The sequence below is a fragment of the Manis javanica genome, chromosome 2 (genome assembly GCF_040802235.1).
Source record: "Manis javanica isolate MJ-LG chromosome 2, MJ_LKY, whole genome shotgun sequence".
Classification (NCBI taxonomy): Eukaryota; Metazoa; Chordata; class Mammalia; order Pholidota; family Manidae; genus Manis; species Manis javanica.
The window spans coordinates 118,133,278-118,149,658 of record NC_133157.1 but is presented as its reverse complement, the minus strand read 5'-3'; the positions used below and the strand labels follow the sequence as shown (position 1 = coordinate 118,149,658).

At 37.6% G+C, this 16,381-nt stretch overlaps 1 protein-coding gene across 1 annotated transcript in view; it reads right to left on the bottom strand.

Annotated features, from left to right (window-relative positions):
- The window catches only part of LOC108388448 (myosin-IIIa-like), a 99,942-nt gene that overhangs the window by 11,681 nt on the left and 71,880 nt on the right, over positions 1-16,381 (bottom strand). The window contains 1 exon segment of the mRNA XM_073220233.1: positions 520-626. Within this exon segment, the coding sequence (XP_073076334.1) occupies positions 520-626 (107 nt within the window).

Below are 16,381 nucleotides of genomic sequence, written 5' to 3'. Positions count from 1 at the left end.
GACAGGAGCAGAAGAGGAAGGGTGGGCTGGCAGGGGTGATGCCCAGGAGCCCTCACACTGCCTAGTGGGCAGGAGCTGAGCAGTCGGAAGGCCTCAGGACAGTCAACCCTGGCAGAGGAGGACAGCCTTATCTGTGCCCAGAGTCCTGATCCACAAGATGGGAATCCACCTTAAGGGCTGTTTCCAGGACTAGACGTCACAAAGTATGTGAACGTGCCTCACTCTAGGCCTGGGATTTGAGAGCACTCAGTAAAAGGCTCCATCTGTCCCTCCTTCCACGTCTTCTAATTTCATCATAGCTCGCCCCCTTACATTATAGCCCCTCTCTGGAGAGCCCTGCTTTCATGTGTTTCTTTTTCAGGGTTGATATTTGCATATCGTCTCAGATTAATGGACCAGCAGAGAGAATGGCGGGGATGATGTGGGTTTACAGGACTATGGGAGAGACTCAGACCCAGAGGAAGAGGAGCATTAGTGCATGCGATGGGGCCCATCTGATAAGAAGAGTGAGCCACTTACATGTAGCAGACAGTAGTATGTGGAGTCTTCAGGGCTGTTTAATGTTTTGGATTTCTGGGGCCTTTTTGGGGATCTTAATATTTTTGGTTCGTCTCCATTAGAAATACCTGCAAGAAAGGTGATCATAAACAAGTGTTCAATTACAAAGACTATTATCAAGCAGTGTTCTCCTTTTGGGGGAATAGGAAATTACACACATACAATTGGAGCTAAAGTGCAAGAGGAAATACCTTTGTCCCTCCCACCAACCCTTATATTCCTGACCACATGCTTCCTTCCCATTGTCGGGTAGTCTAGGACTTTGAACGCTAAGGGAAAGGAAAGAAGAGTAAGAAAAGAAATGCATAGTTTGGTAATGCAGCAAAGGTTCAGCAGTTCAGAGGATGGATTGGGAGAGGGGTCAAAGCCACCATACAACATTTAAAGAGGGGTCTAATGCTCATAGAATCTTGCTGTCCCCTTCCCTCCCTCAGCACTGGCCTTACACAGTGACCCACCCATCCAAGCACTGCATGGTGCTCACATTGATACCCCCTGTGCTGTACCCAAACAAGGAGAATGCTCATGTGTAGCTTGATTCTTTTAAAAATCCGATCTACTCTTTCACCAAGATTTAGAACCTCAACTATTAGACTTCTCAGCTGTGTCTTCAAAAACCTTGACCAAGAAAGAATAATGTTGGTCATCTTTTCCTGCTTTGTCAATATAGCCAAGTTCTCAAAGCAGTAGCAATATGGTGAGACCTTGTGATGATCTGCACACCCAGTGGTTAGTGCTCATTCCAAGTGGCTTTGTATTTACAGAGCTAACAGGCTTGCCATGAAGCCTTCCTGTTTCTCATGATTTTTCACCACCCCATCTTTCAACTGCATTTGTGCAGGAATTTCTGCTCGATAGATATATCAAGATCAGGTGGGAGTGGAGTATGGATACTTATTGAAGGATGACTTACACTCAACAGGTATCTGGGCATGCATCTCCTAGCAGGATGTTAAGGGCAGGAACAGATCATTATTACATATAATCGTAATCCTTAGATGTAGAAATACACAGAGAAACCGAATTTCTCCAAACAATACTCATCAAATCAATGCAAGTAGAAACAAGTCAATGAATATTTAACACTTACTGTGTGTAAACAACCATAATTGGCAGTTTCAAGCAGCATAGAGACTTATACTATCCAACTTTCTAGGCCCATGTCCAGCCTACCAGGTGAACATACTTATCACTTATAACATTCATATTCTAACATTATCCATCTCATTCCTTTCAAATTGCTGATGACAAAGACAGGTCAGCTAGTTGGGGAGTACTTCATTGAGGCGGCATGCATGGAACAGTGCTAATCAGAGAAAACCACTCAGTCATGCATTACCATCCTTTTACTCATGAAACAAGGGAAAATGAGATCTTTGTTGATGAGACTATGTTAACTGAGATTTGTGATAGACAGGAAGAGTGAAGGCACTTTTCCAACCAATCTCTGAGGTTGGGCCCTGTCTCCTTTCTTCTCCACAGTAGTAGACATTCAGATCTTTGATCCATTTTGGTAGATGAATGGATAAAGAAGATGTGGTACATGTACACAATGGAATATTATTCAGCCATAAGAAGAAAACAAATCCTACCATTTGCAACAACATGGATGGAGCTAGAGAGTATTATGCTCAGTGAAATAAGCCAGGCAGAGAAAGACAAGTACCAAATGATTTCACTCATATGTGGAGTAAAAGAACAAAGGAGTAACTGAAGGAACAAAACAGCATCAGACTCACAGAACCCAAGAATGGAGTAACAGTTACCAAAGGGAAAGGGAGTAGGGAGGATGGGTGGGAAGGAAGGGATAAGGGCGGGGGAAAAAGAAAGGGGCCTTATGATTAGCATGTATAATGTGGGGGGGAGGGGCATGGGGAGGGCTGTGCAACACAGAGAAGACAAGTAGTGATTCTACAGCATCTTACTATGCTGATGGACAGTGACACTAATGGGGTTTGTGGGGGGGACTTGGTATAGGGGGAGGCTAGTAAACATAATGTTCTTCATGTAATTGTAGATTAATGATAATAACAACAACAACAAAAAATTTAAGATACTTCTTCTTTTGTTCTTCAATAAGCTCAGACTTCTCCTAGATCCAGATTAGTTAAGGTCTTGTTTCCAATTTTAGTTCCCATTCCCCCACAAAATGACTTATCTTCTGGTTACCTTTTTGGAACCCTGACACACCATGGTTATAGCTATAACTTTTCTTATTCTCATCTTCTCATAGAAAAGCTTTGCATAGGTTCACTGAAATCTTAAGCATCCTTCAGTGCTTGTCTCCCATGCCACTCCTTCCATGAGCTTTGGTTGACTGATCAGTGAGTTCCCTCTTACAAGAACACCAACTGTACTTACAGACTTACTCTTGAAGATGTCTTTGCAAGTCTGAATTGTTTCCCCTCAATTCATATGTTGAAATCCTCATTTCCAAGACCTGAGAATGTGACTGTATTTTGAGAAAGGGACTTTAAAGTGAGGTCATTAGGGTGGCCCTAATCCAGTATGACTGGTGTCCTTATAAGAACATATTAGGATACAGACTCACATGGAAGGCAGACCATGTAAAGACATGAGGTGAAGATGGCTAACAGCTGCCTACAGGCCAAGGAGAGGCCTCAGAAGGAAACAACCTTGCCAACACCACCCTGAACTTCTAACCTCAGAACTGTGAGGAAATAAATTTCTTCTTTGTAAGCCACCCAGTCTGCAGAAATTTGTTGCAGCAGCCCTAACACAGTAATATAAAACCTTACTATATTATACATAATAAAACTGTACTTGTGAATTTTTTTTTAAATAGTGAGACCACATGTTTTGGGATGGGGGGATCATTACTTAAGTTTTAATGCTCTTCTGCCTTGTTACTGGTGGTCTGCATGTGGTAGGTGTTTGAAGATGCTAAGAAGCTTGATTGGTTCCATTCTAGCTTAGAGACACAGTGCTAAGTGAATAGCAGATATGCTCTGTACTTTTGTTAACTGATCACTGTAGTCGCCACATATAAAAATGAATTTCTGATTCTTTAAAGATAAATGTAAATAAAAGAATTAACAAAACTCTTAAAAGAGAATCCCAAGGACTTCATGAAGAATCTATGGGTGCAAATGTCTTAACCAAAATTCAGAAGTCTTAAGAAAGGCAGACATTCCTGCCTCATAAAAAATAGACGAAAAACCTTAACATGACAACATGGCCAAAGAACACATGATAGATCTGGCAAACTGTATTTACAGCACAGATGACAAGTAACAGGTTAGTATTTCTAACACACAAGAGTGCTAACAAATGACTACAAAAATACAAACCGAATGAAAAATGGGCAAAAGATATAAACAGGATGTCGAAGGTGAGCAAATCCAAAAAGCCTACAGCATGGGAAGGCACCTGAGCTTGCTAGCAGATGCAGAAATATAAACTAAGAAAACAGGAAAATACCATTTTACTTCAGACACATTAGCAAAGGTTAAAGAGAAGAATAACACTGCTGAACAGAATGTCAGAAAAAGTCTATTCTCACAAATCATTGAAGGAAATATCAGCTGTTAGGGCTTTCAAGAAATTAGTTTATCAAAACTCAAAATATCTTTCAACTCAACCCTCCCTGAGGACTTATGCCATAAAAATAAAACCCTCGTATACAAGGGCATTTTCAAAGATGTTTACTGCAACATTTCTCATAGTGCCAATAAGTTAAAACAAAGTGAAAATCTAACAGGGAAATGGTTATACAAATTACTGGGCTACATGCATGAAATATTATACATCTATTGAAAAGAATGAACTATGGGTATTGCAGTTGCTGTGCAGGGATTCCAGATAAGGTTCTGGAGAGAAAGAGCAAGGTATATAAATGTTCATATTATGATCCTATTTATAGAAAAATGACAAAAATCTCTGTGTGTGCATGTGTGTGTAAGCCCACGTATGCATCTCCACAAAAAACATAAAAGACAACATGTTTTATAATAAAGGGTTCCTTGAGAGGAGCATAATGTGTGAGTTGAGGAAGGAGAACAGGGAGAAAGAAACAGAAAAAAGAAAATGAAAAAATACTGCTCTCAAAGGAATCCTGGAATGTATGGTATGATCACAATTATGTGAAATTGTAAGTATTTTTTTTTAAATAGTGGGACCATATATTTTGGATGGGAGGATCATTACTTAACTTCTACATGTAAGTAGGCATGCAGGGATGTGTGTATTATAGAGATAAAAAATGTCAAAATGCCACAGAAGTCCACAGATCTCCCAACACAAGGGACCCAAGGAGGACAACAACAAGACATATAATAATTAAAATGGCAAAGATCAAAGACAAGGTCAGAGTATTAAAAGCAGCTACAGAGGGAAAAAAGATCATCTACAAAGGAAAACCCATCAGGCTATCATCAGACTTCTCAGCAGAAACCTTACAGGCCAGGAGGGAGTGACATGATATAGTCCATGCAATGAAACAGAAGGGCCTCAAGCCAAGAATACTCTACCCAGCAAGATTATCATTTAAATTTGAAGGAGGGATTAAATAATTCCCAGATAAGTAAAAATTAAGGGACTTTACATCCCCCAAACCATCTCTACAGTGTATTTTAAAGGGACTGCTCTAGATGGAAGTGTGCCTAAGACTAAAAAGCTGTCACCAGAGAAAATAAAACCACAGCAAAGGAAGTAGACCAACTAAATACTAACCAAATGCAAAATTAAATCAGCTACCCACAAAGTCAGTCAAGGGATACACAGAGTACAGAATATGACACCTAACATATAAAGAATGGAGGACGAAGAAAAAGAAGGGAAAGAAAAAAGAAACATCAGACTGTGTTTATAATAGCGTAGTAAGTGAGTTAAGGTAGATGCTAGATAGTAAAGAAGCTGCCCTTGAAACTTTGGTAACTACGAATCTAAAGCCTGGAATGGCAATAAGTACATATCTATCGATAATCACCCTAAATGTAAATGGACTTAATGCACCAATCAAAAGACAAAGAGTTACAGAATGGATAAAAAAGCAAGACCCATCTATATTCTGCCTACAAGAGACTTACCTCAAATGCAAAGACATGCACAAACTAAAAGTGAAGGGATGGAAAAAGATATTTCATGCAAACAATAGGGAGACAAAAGCAGGATTTTCAGTACTTGAATCAGACAAAATAGACTTCAAAACAAAGTAACAAGAGACAAAGAATGACATTACATAACGATAAAGGGGTCAATCAAACAAGAAGATATAACCATTATAAACATATATGCACCCAACACAGGAGCACCAACATATGTGAAAGAAATACTAACAGAATTAAAGGGGGAAAAAGACTGTAGTGCATTCATTTTGGGAGACTTCAACACACCATTCACTCCAAAGTACAGACCAACCAGACAGAAAAACAAGAAAGGAGACAGAGACACTGGACAACACATTACAACAGATGGACCTAAAAGACATCCATAGAACTCTACACCCAAAAGCAGCAAGATACACATTCCTCTCAAGTGCACATGGAACATTTTCCAGAATAGACCACATACTAGCCACAAAAAGAGCGTCAGTAAATTTAAAAACATTGAAATTCTACCAAACAACTTCTCAGATCACAAAGGTATAAAACTAGAAAAAAATTGTACAAAGAAAACCAAAAAGGCTCACAAACACATGGAGGCTTAACAACGTGCTCCTAAATAATCAATGGATCAATGACCAAATTAAACCAGATGTCAAAAAATATATGGAGACAAATTAAAACAAGTGCACAAAGCCCCAACTTCTGTGGGAGGCAGTGAAGGCAGTTCTAAGAGGAAAGTATTTAGCAATCCAGGCCTATTTAAAGAAGGAAGAACAATCCCAAATGAACAGTCTAAATTAACAATTATTGAAACTGGAAAAAGAAGAACAAATGAGGTCCAAAGTCAACAGAAGGAGGGACATAATAAAGATGAGAGAAGAAATAAATAAAATTGAGAAGAATAAAACAATAGAAAAAATTAATGAAACCAAGAGCAGGTTATTTGAGAAAAATAAACAAAATAGATAAACCCCTTGCCAGACTTATCAAGAAACAGAGAATCTACACACATAAACAGAATCAGAAATGAGAAAGGAAAAATCACTATGGACACCACCAAAATACAGAGTTATTAGAGAATACTATGAAAAATTATATGCTAACAAATTGGATAACCTAGAAGAAGGGGACCATTTTCTAGAAAAATACAGCCTCCCAAGACTGACACATAAAGAAGCAGAAAATCTGAACAGACCAATTACCAGCAATGAAATTGAATCAGTAATCAAAAAATGACCCCAGAACAAAACACCCAGACCAGATGGCTTCACCACTGAATTTTATCAGACATTTAGAGAAGACATAATACCCTTCTCCTTAAAGTTTTCCAAAAACAGAAGAAGAGGGAATACTTTCAGACTCATTCTATGAAGCCAGCATCACTCTAATACCAACACCAGGCAAAGACACCACAAAAAAGAAAATTACAGATCCATATCACTGATGAACATAGATGCAGAAATGCTCAAAAAATATCAGCAAACCAAATTCAAAAATACACCAAGAGGGTCATACACCATGACCAAGTGGAATTCATCCCAGGGATGCAAGGATGGTACAACATTCGAAAATCCATCAACATCATCTACCACATCAACAAAAAGAAGGACAAAAACCACATGATCACCTCCACAGATGCTGAAAAAGCATTCAACAAAATTCAACATCCATTCATGATAAAAACTCTAAACAAAATGGGTATAGAGGGCAAGTAACTCAACATAATAAGGCCATATAAGACAAACCCACAGCCAACATCATACTTAACAGTGAAAAGCTGAAAGCTTCCCCTCTAAGATTGGGATGAGACAAGAATGCCCACTCTCCTTGCTTTTATTCAACATAGTACTGGAGGTCCTACCCAGAGCAATCAGACAACACAAAGAAATAAAAGGCATTCAGATTGGTAAGGAAGAAGTCAAACTGTCACTGTTTGCAGATGACACAGTATTGTATTTAAAAACCCTAAATAATCTACTCCCAAACTCCTAGAACTAATATTTGAATTCTGCAAAGTAGCAGGATACAAAATTAATACACAGAAATTTGTTGCATCCCTCTACACTAACAATGAACTAGCAGAAGGAGAAATCAGGAAAACAATTCCATTCACAACTGCATCAAAAAGAATAAAATATCTGGGAATAAAACTAACCAAGGAAGTGAAAGACCTACACACTGAAAACTACAAGACACTCCTAAGAGAAATTAAAGGAGACACTAATAAATGGAAATTCATCCCATGCTCTTGGCTAGGAAGAATTAATATTGTCAAAATGGTCATCCTGCCTAAAGCAATCTACAGATTAAATGCAATCCCTATCAAAATACCAACAGCATCCTTCAATGAACTGTATCAAACAGTTCTAAAATTCATATGGAACCACAAAAGACCCCAAATAGCCAAAGCAATACTGAAAAGGAAGAATAAAACAGGGGGGATCTCACTCCCCAACTTCAAGCTCTACTACAAATCCACAGTAATCAAGACAATTTGGTACTGGCACAAGAACAGACCCACAGACCAATGGAACAGAATAAGGAGTACAAATATTAACCCAAGCATATATGGTTAATTAATATACAATAAAGGAGCCATGGACATACAATGGGGAAATGACAGCCTCTTCAACAACTGGTGTTGGCAAAACTGGACAGCTACATGTAAGAGAATGAAACTGGATAACTGTCTAACTCCATACACAAAAGTAAACTTGAAATGGATCAAAGACCTGAATGTAAGCCATGAAACCATAAAGTGCTTAGAAAACATAGGCAAAACTCTCTTGAATATAATAAACATAAGCAACCTTTTTATGAACATATCTCTCCAGGCAAGGGAAACAAAAGCAAAAATGGACAAGTGGGACTATATCAAACTAAAAAGCTTCTGTACAGCAAAGAACACCATCAATAGAACAAAAAGGCATCCTACAGTATGGGATAATATATTCAAAAATGATGTATTTGATAAGGGGCTGACATCCAAAATATATAGAGCTCATGTGCCTCAACATCCAAAAAGCAAATAACCCAATTAAAAAATGGGCAGGGATCTGAACAGACGATTCTCCAAAGAAGAAATTCAGATGGCCAACAGGCACATAAAAAGATGCTCCACATCACTAATCACCAGAGAAATGCAAACTAAAACCACAATGAGATATCACCTCACACCAGTTAGCATGGCCAACATCCAAAAGACAAACAACAAATGCTGGCGAGGATGCGGAGAAAGGGAATCCTTCCTACCCTGCTGGTGGGAATATAAATTAGTTCATCCCTGGTGAAAAGCAGTATGGAGGTTCTTCAAAAATCTAAAAACAGAAATACCATTTGACCCAGGAATTCCACTCCTAGGAATTTACTCTAAGAATGCAGGTTCACAGATTCAAAAAGACATATGCACCCCTATGTTTATCACAGCACTACTTACAATAGCCAAGACATGGAAGCAACCTAAGTGTCCATCAGTAGATGAATGGATAAAGAAGAGGTGGTACATATACACAATGGAATATTATTCAGCCATAGAAGAAAGCAAATTCGACCATTTGCAACAACATGGATGGAGCTAGAGGGTATTATGCTTGATGAAATAAGCCAGGTGGAGAAAGACAAATACCAAATGATTTCACTCATCTGTGGAGTGTAATAACAAAGAAGTAACTGAAGGAACAAAACAGCAGCAGACTCACAGAACCCAAGAATGGACTAACAGTTTCCAAAGGTAAAGGGACTGGGAAGGGTTGGGGGCAAGGGAGGGATACAGGAATTAAGGGATATTATGATTAGCACACATAATATAGAGAGGGCACGGGGAAGGAAGTACAGCACAGAGAAAACAAGTAGTGGCTCTATAGCATCTTACTACGCTGAAGGACAATGACTGTAATGGGGTATGTGGTAGAGATTTGATAATGGGGCAATATAGCAACCACAGTGTTGCTCATGTTATTGTATATCGGTGTTACCTTAATAAAAAATAATGTCAAAGTGCACTGAATTTTTAGAATTTCTCTTTAATTGTTATCTCTCACAGAATCTGCTTTAGTGTTAGTTCATTGACCTTCTTCACCAGGATAATCTGAAGCAGAGGGCTGACTGTTCTTCAAGGGTATCACACTTAAGATATTGCCATGCAAAATGGGCAGCCGGTAAGTGAAAATTATTGATGGATGTATTCAACAGGGTCTGATTGCTCAGATTAAATTTCTCCAGGCTATTTTTGAAGAACAAACTACCCGTGACTCTAACAGCATACAAAAATTCAGAACGGCATAAACTTATTTTCCCTGGAAATTTTTGTTCCTTTGGGGGTGTACAAACACTGCCTGGTAACATCATTCCAACCCTTTTATTACAAAAGTGACATAAACATTTATAATCACAAATTATCACCAGCATATCAATGTTGGCAGTAGCAAAATTAGGTTTATGGCTATTTTATGTAATGTGCATGATAAATAATAGCATGCAAAGGTTACTGCTAAATTAAATAGCCAGAAGGTAAAATATTATTTATATTATATTTTTAGTAATAATTTCATTAAGTGTTTTAGTTTACAAGGAATGCACATTTTAGAAATAATGCACGGGTAAAAATCTCAACTTTTTGTACTCAGCATAAAACTCATTGCCAATATTTGCTTTAGAAAATTGAATTTCAGTATGGTTCTCATTTTAATGATAATGACACCATTTTACTTAAGTACACATGCAGAGTATAATTTGCATAAGTATCACATGTCTACATCAGATATTAGCAGAACAGAAATGCACTTATGTTATTGTAATTTCTTCTTTAAGAAATCAACATTTTGGTTTTTGTAAATCTCCATTTATTTCTGACAGTCTGTGAACTTAAAGCAATATAGTGACATCTGAGAGGAGGGGAATATTCATTGCTGCATGTCAAAGGCAAGATTCACCCTAGTCAGGGCTGCGACCTGCTTTTCTGAAGCCGCTATTGTGCCTTTTACCTCATCTGTCCTTTCAGCCAGGCGAGCAGTGCTTGAACCAGATACCGGTGGGTCCTCAGTGCTGCTGCCTGCCGTGCACGGCCTCCTGCTCTGGGGTCCTGACTTTCATTTCCCCCGCGTGCCCGGGGTCTGACCACTTGCTTTATTGTACTCAGTGCTCTATCTGTGGTCTCCTCAGTCCACCCGAGGTGACAGGCTGGAAGGGCAGGTGGTTCTCCCTCACCGCGCGTGCCCTGAACACTTTGGGGATGGTGTGCTGCTCATGGGTCTGGCTCCCAGGCTTCCTCTGACCTCCTCTGCAGGCAGCTCTGGGGCCCCAGCTCGCTCGGAACTGCTCAAGGAACGCCTTTGGCTCTTCCTTTTGTCCAAGCTGAACACGGATGCCCTAGAGCCAGCTTACACCTGTACGTACCCTCCAGGTCCCCGGCTGTAAGCTTTCACCACTCTCTGAGATGGGTACTGTGTAATGGCATCTAGAAAACTGAGCATTTCGTTTTTTAATCACCCTCTTAAGGTTTAGCTGAAGTGCCGCCCCCTGCCTGACCCTCCTGTCTCTTCCACTTAAGCCACAGGAGAGGCAGAGGAGAATAAAGCAACTCTGTGGGGTCACCAAAAGACATGCCCTCTGGATGATCATTTGTCTCCCGGACATGATCGCTAAGTACCTGCTGGCTACCGTCCTCTCTGTTGGGCTGAGGTCATGCCTTCGTGTCCTCAGAGGCTGGTTTGTTTCCTTCTAATCTGTGGGGTTAGGCTACACCCTTGCTTCCAGCCATACTGCACATGCGTGCACAGTCGTCAAAGGAGGGCGCCCCCCTCCTCCTCCCGGCAGAGCTATATGGGAATGAACACGTGATGCTGACGGTGTGTTAAGCGTGCCGCCTTCTTTGGGGACAGTGAGTGGCTGGGCTGGACTGTATCCTGTTGTAGGACAATACATGGGACTACGAAGGCAGTCAAACAACAAAAGACACGCTTACTTGCCTGGAATAAGGAAAACTCAGAAGTGGCATTTAAGGACCCTTAATTAGATCTTGACTATTTTTCAAGCTCATATTGATCCTAATCTATCTGATACATATTTGAGTGTATAGCCTGAGGTGAAACCTATGTCAATTTTTCACCAACAGCCAAATTTTAGAAAATTGTTCACTGATTGTTTATAATCATTTCCTCAGATTGGCCTTTTATAAACAGAATAGAAAAGTACATGACCTGATTTTAAACAAGCAATATTTTGTTTCTTCTTGCCTTCTGCTCACATTTTATAACTCACAGGTGGTTCCTATCAAGGTGAGATGAAACATACCAGTATTTTTAATAAGCCATTACTCCTTATTGGTGTAAGTCTGGCTATAAGCATGACCAAGGGGAGATGCCAAGCAAGCTTTCAGTGGCTTAAGACAGCCTGGTAGCAAAGAAGCCGTATCTGGAGATGACAATGGAGTCTTAAAACACAGGACTCTGTACCAGGCTGTAGTAACATTACTGAGATTCTTAGTTTTATACAGAAGTGGACTCTGAAGGTCCAAGTCCGCAAGGGTTTTTCTAGGATGCTACATACAGGGGTTCTTGTTAATGAACCACCTTACAGCTGGGAGAGTAAGATAACTTCTACTATTTCACTTCCAATTCTGTAATATCTTACCCAGTAGGTTAGATTAGCTAGCTGTTTGGCAAGGTTATTCTTTGAAAAATGACTTCTAAGGGCTGTTAATATTTCTTATATGAATTTGTCATTACTTACTAACCATATCCTTATTTTCTAATTTTAGTTTTTGCCACATACATACATTTTTTTGTTCTGATTATTTCCTTGGCTATGTTCTCGTAAGTGGGTTTACTGCGTTGACAGTATAAACTATTTCAATGTTTGTTTTTCTTTTTACGTATTGCCAAATCACCAAAATGTTGACTCCTTACCATCTCACCACTACTGTTTGAGAATAAAATTAGCACATTCTCATCACCATTAAATAATTTTTCATCCATAAAACTTTTCATTTGTATTTTTTATTTCTAAGGTGGTCATATATATGCTTACTTGCCATTTGCATTTGTTATTCTATAAACAAATGAATGTCTTGTGCCCATTTCTCCACTGGGGTATTAATGCTTTTCTTAAGTCATAGGAGCTCTTTCTACACGACATGTTAACCCTTTATCTGTTGTAGATATTGTATCCACTTGCATTCAGCCCTTTAACTTTTAATGATGCTTTGTAATCTCTAAGAGGTTTTAGTGTTCATGCAGTCCACGTCTATGACAATTTCTCTTTGTGATTCCTTTTATTCTTATGCTTTTTCTTTTCCTAAGCTGAGTTTTCATATCGTGTGATTTTTAAAAATTGTATGCACTTAAATCATTAATATAGCTGGGAAATATTTGGTACGACTATCTTATTTCTTCAAATCAGAAAAATTTTAAGCATCATAGGTCTATTTCTTATTGGTTTCCTGTGCATCTTTTTGTGACAGGTTTTTATAAATACGAGGATCAACTTGAGGGCTATCTATTCTGTTGCATTAATTTGTGGTTGATTTTTATAACAGAGGTTTATGGTTCTAATTATCATAGATTTATAGTATTAATTTTACTATCTAATAAGGAAAGTCTTCATTTATTGTTATTTTTTTGTGAAATGTACAAATCATCTTTAGGGACATTTTCTTAAGTTCTAAGAGGAAAATCTTATAGAGATTTCATCCAACTTTTTTTAATCTAGAAATTAATTTTGGAATAGTCATATTTACAATATCTCATCTCCCAAACCAGAAACACAGTATGTTATTCCATTACCCACCTCTTCTTTTTTGCCTTTGTGGTTTTCTTGTCAGCTTTATTTCAAGGTATTACAATTTTGCTGTTATTTCCAATGAGCTCTTTTTCCATTATAAATTTTATAGGAAAGATATCTATATGCCTATATATCCTTGAAGAATTATCTTGCTAGCACCAGGCATATTTTCGTTCATTCCTTGAATTTTTAAGATCAAAACTCATGTTGTCTACTAATACCCTTGTAATCCTATCTTCTCCTTTTATAAAGTTGTGCTTTCTAGAAACTTCTGTTTGCTGTTTTACTGTATCAGCTAGAAATTCTCAAATAATACAAGAAAATGTGGTTACTAGCATCCTTACCCTAATCCAGCTTTCTAATGGAACTGGTTCCAGTGACAATTTGTTTAAGAAATATATTCTTCATATTGTTAAAGAATGTCCTACTTTAGCAAGAGCTTTGCTTTTCAGCAGGACTGAGTATTGGATTTTATTGAAAAACTGTTTCAGCATTTATCAAGATGACTTTTTTCTTTTGACCTTTTGATACTGTGTTACATTAATATGTGGTATTTGGAGAGTCTTTTAATATAATATTACACTCTATTAGCTAGTAGTATCCTTGAGAGTTCTACCTCTAAATCTGTGAGATTGATCCATAGTTTGCTTGCTTCCTTCTTTCCTTCTTTTTCTTCATCTCTAAAATGATAAGTTAGAGTTTGATTTTAGGGTACATGAGCTTCACAAAATAGGTAACTATATTTTTCTTTTTATTTTTTCTTCAAACAAATTACATAATTATGGGAATTACCTATTCCATGAACTTTGACTGTAGTAGCCTAAGACACCTGAGTTCTTAGAGCCTTAGGCAATTCTTTGGTAGCATATTGTCAAACTGTCTAATTTCTTCTTGGTAATTTATATTTCAGCCTCAAATTGTCCTTGTGAAATTGACTGCATTTATAGCATGCCAAGATTTTAATATTATTAGTATTATTATTTTTGGTATCATTAATCTACAATTACATGAAGAACATTATGTTTATTAGGCACCCCCTTCACCAAGTGCCCCCCACATACCCCTTCATAGTCAGTGTCCATCTGCGTAGTAAGATGCTGTAAAATCACTATTTGTCTTCTCTGTGTTGCACAGCCCTCCCATGCCCCCCACGCACTATACATGCTAATCGTAATGCCCTCTTTCTTTTTCCTCGCCCTTATCCCTCCCTTCCCACCCATCCTCCCCAGTCCCTTTCCCTTAAGATTTTAATATTATTAAGTACAGTTTTTATAATCTTGTTCTTACTTCTAATTTTTTTCATGACTTCTTGTTCAAGTAATCAGAGAGGAATTTATTTATTTTGTTGCTTTATTTAAAAAAACATTGTCTTCGCTTCATTTGGTGTATTTCTGTCTTATGGCAGTTATTTCTCTTTTCTGTTTTTCCTGGGGTTGAATATTTGTTTCCCTGTTAAAACAATTTCTTACTTACATCCTTTTTTCATTATTTCCTCTCAATTAATAATGAGAACATTTAATTGTTTGAATTTTCCTATGGATACAGATCTGGTTATATCCCATTCACAGTTTTTACAGGTAGTTATTCTCATTTTTACTCTTTTGTAATAATTTTTAACTCTAATTATACTTTCTTCACTTCAGATTATCTTATTAATTTTTAACTTGCAGGCTTATTTTCACTTCTATCTCAATCCCATCATGGTCAAAAATATAATCTAGTTTAATTACAATTTTGGGGAGTTTGTGGACTGGCCTGGTATGTCTCGTTGTAAGAACAATTTAAAAAGATATACCAGGGATTTAAAAAGAAGGTATCTTTTCTATGTGCTATGAAATTATAAATACACTATATGTGAACTTACCTTGTCGGTTATTTTATTTTATTAAATATGCTATGTAATTCCACTTTGAATTTATCTCCTGTAGCTAAGTAGTATGGTGTCAAAACATGTAGAGACAAACTCAGCTTCTAGTACTGCTGATATTACTGGTCTTTTTTGTGCATTTTTATCAAACATTTAATGGGAAGTTGGGGAAGCATATTGTTCATTATTCTCCTGCCTTCATGTTAGCTCCCACGTCCTCTGTAGTTTAGAGTAGATAAAAAGTAGGATGTGAGGAGAAATAATTTGGGTGCAAACAATGTGGCTGTTACCGTCTAAAGCTTCTAGGTCAAGTACTTTGAACTAATTCAGTTAATTCATTAGAAATCTATACTTCAGAGTGTAGACTTGCATAAGGCAAACTGCTTCATTTGATCAGTATTTTATATAATTAAACACTGAAAATAAAAGATTCTCACTGAATTGTTAAGTTGTAAATAAAATCATTTAATTTCATATGTTTTTCCTAAGAGTTCTGGGGAATTTGTATTACTTCTTGTAAAGAAAGAGGAAGAGGAAGAAGACTTAGGAAGGTAAGTGCTCTTCAGAGGTATGTTGTGTGAAAAGAAACAGAATTTCTGAAATCTCTCTACTTTGTATTCTTAATGAAAAAATATTTCTATAAATACACAACTCAACATTATTTGAGCCACTGGCTTTTACATAAATGTAAGCATGCTTATAGATATATGTAAAGACATTGGATAGTTGGCAAAGTACATTTCTGGGTGCCAGAATTACACTGGTAAACTCATAGGCACAACTGAAAAAGAAAGCCGATCAAATCTGTACTGCAATAACTGAAAATATTAGGTTATCACATGAAACTAAATGCCATATAAATTTAGAAATAAATGGAAAATTGCTAATTTTTCTCTGACATTTCCTCTGAAAGAAACATAAAGGCATTGTCATTATATCTACTGTATGTGTGCATGGCAAGGGACTGCTTTGGTTTAGTGCTGTATTTACTGATGCTATTATGTAAATGAAATATGGGAATTATTACTGCATCCTTATTTGTTAACCTTGCAACCCGTTAAAAAAATGACAGCCTGTTGGATAGTCATGGTTTCTTTGTAAAATGAGAGGA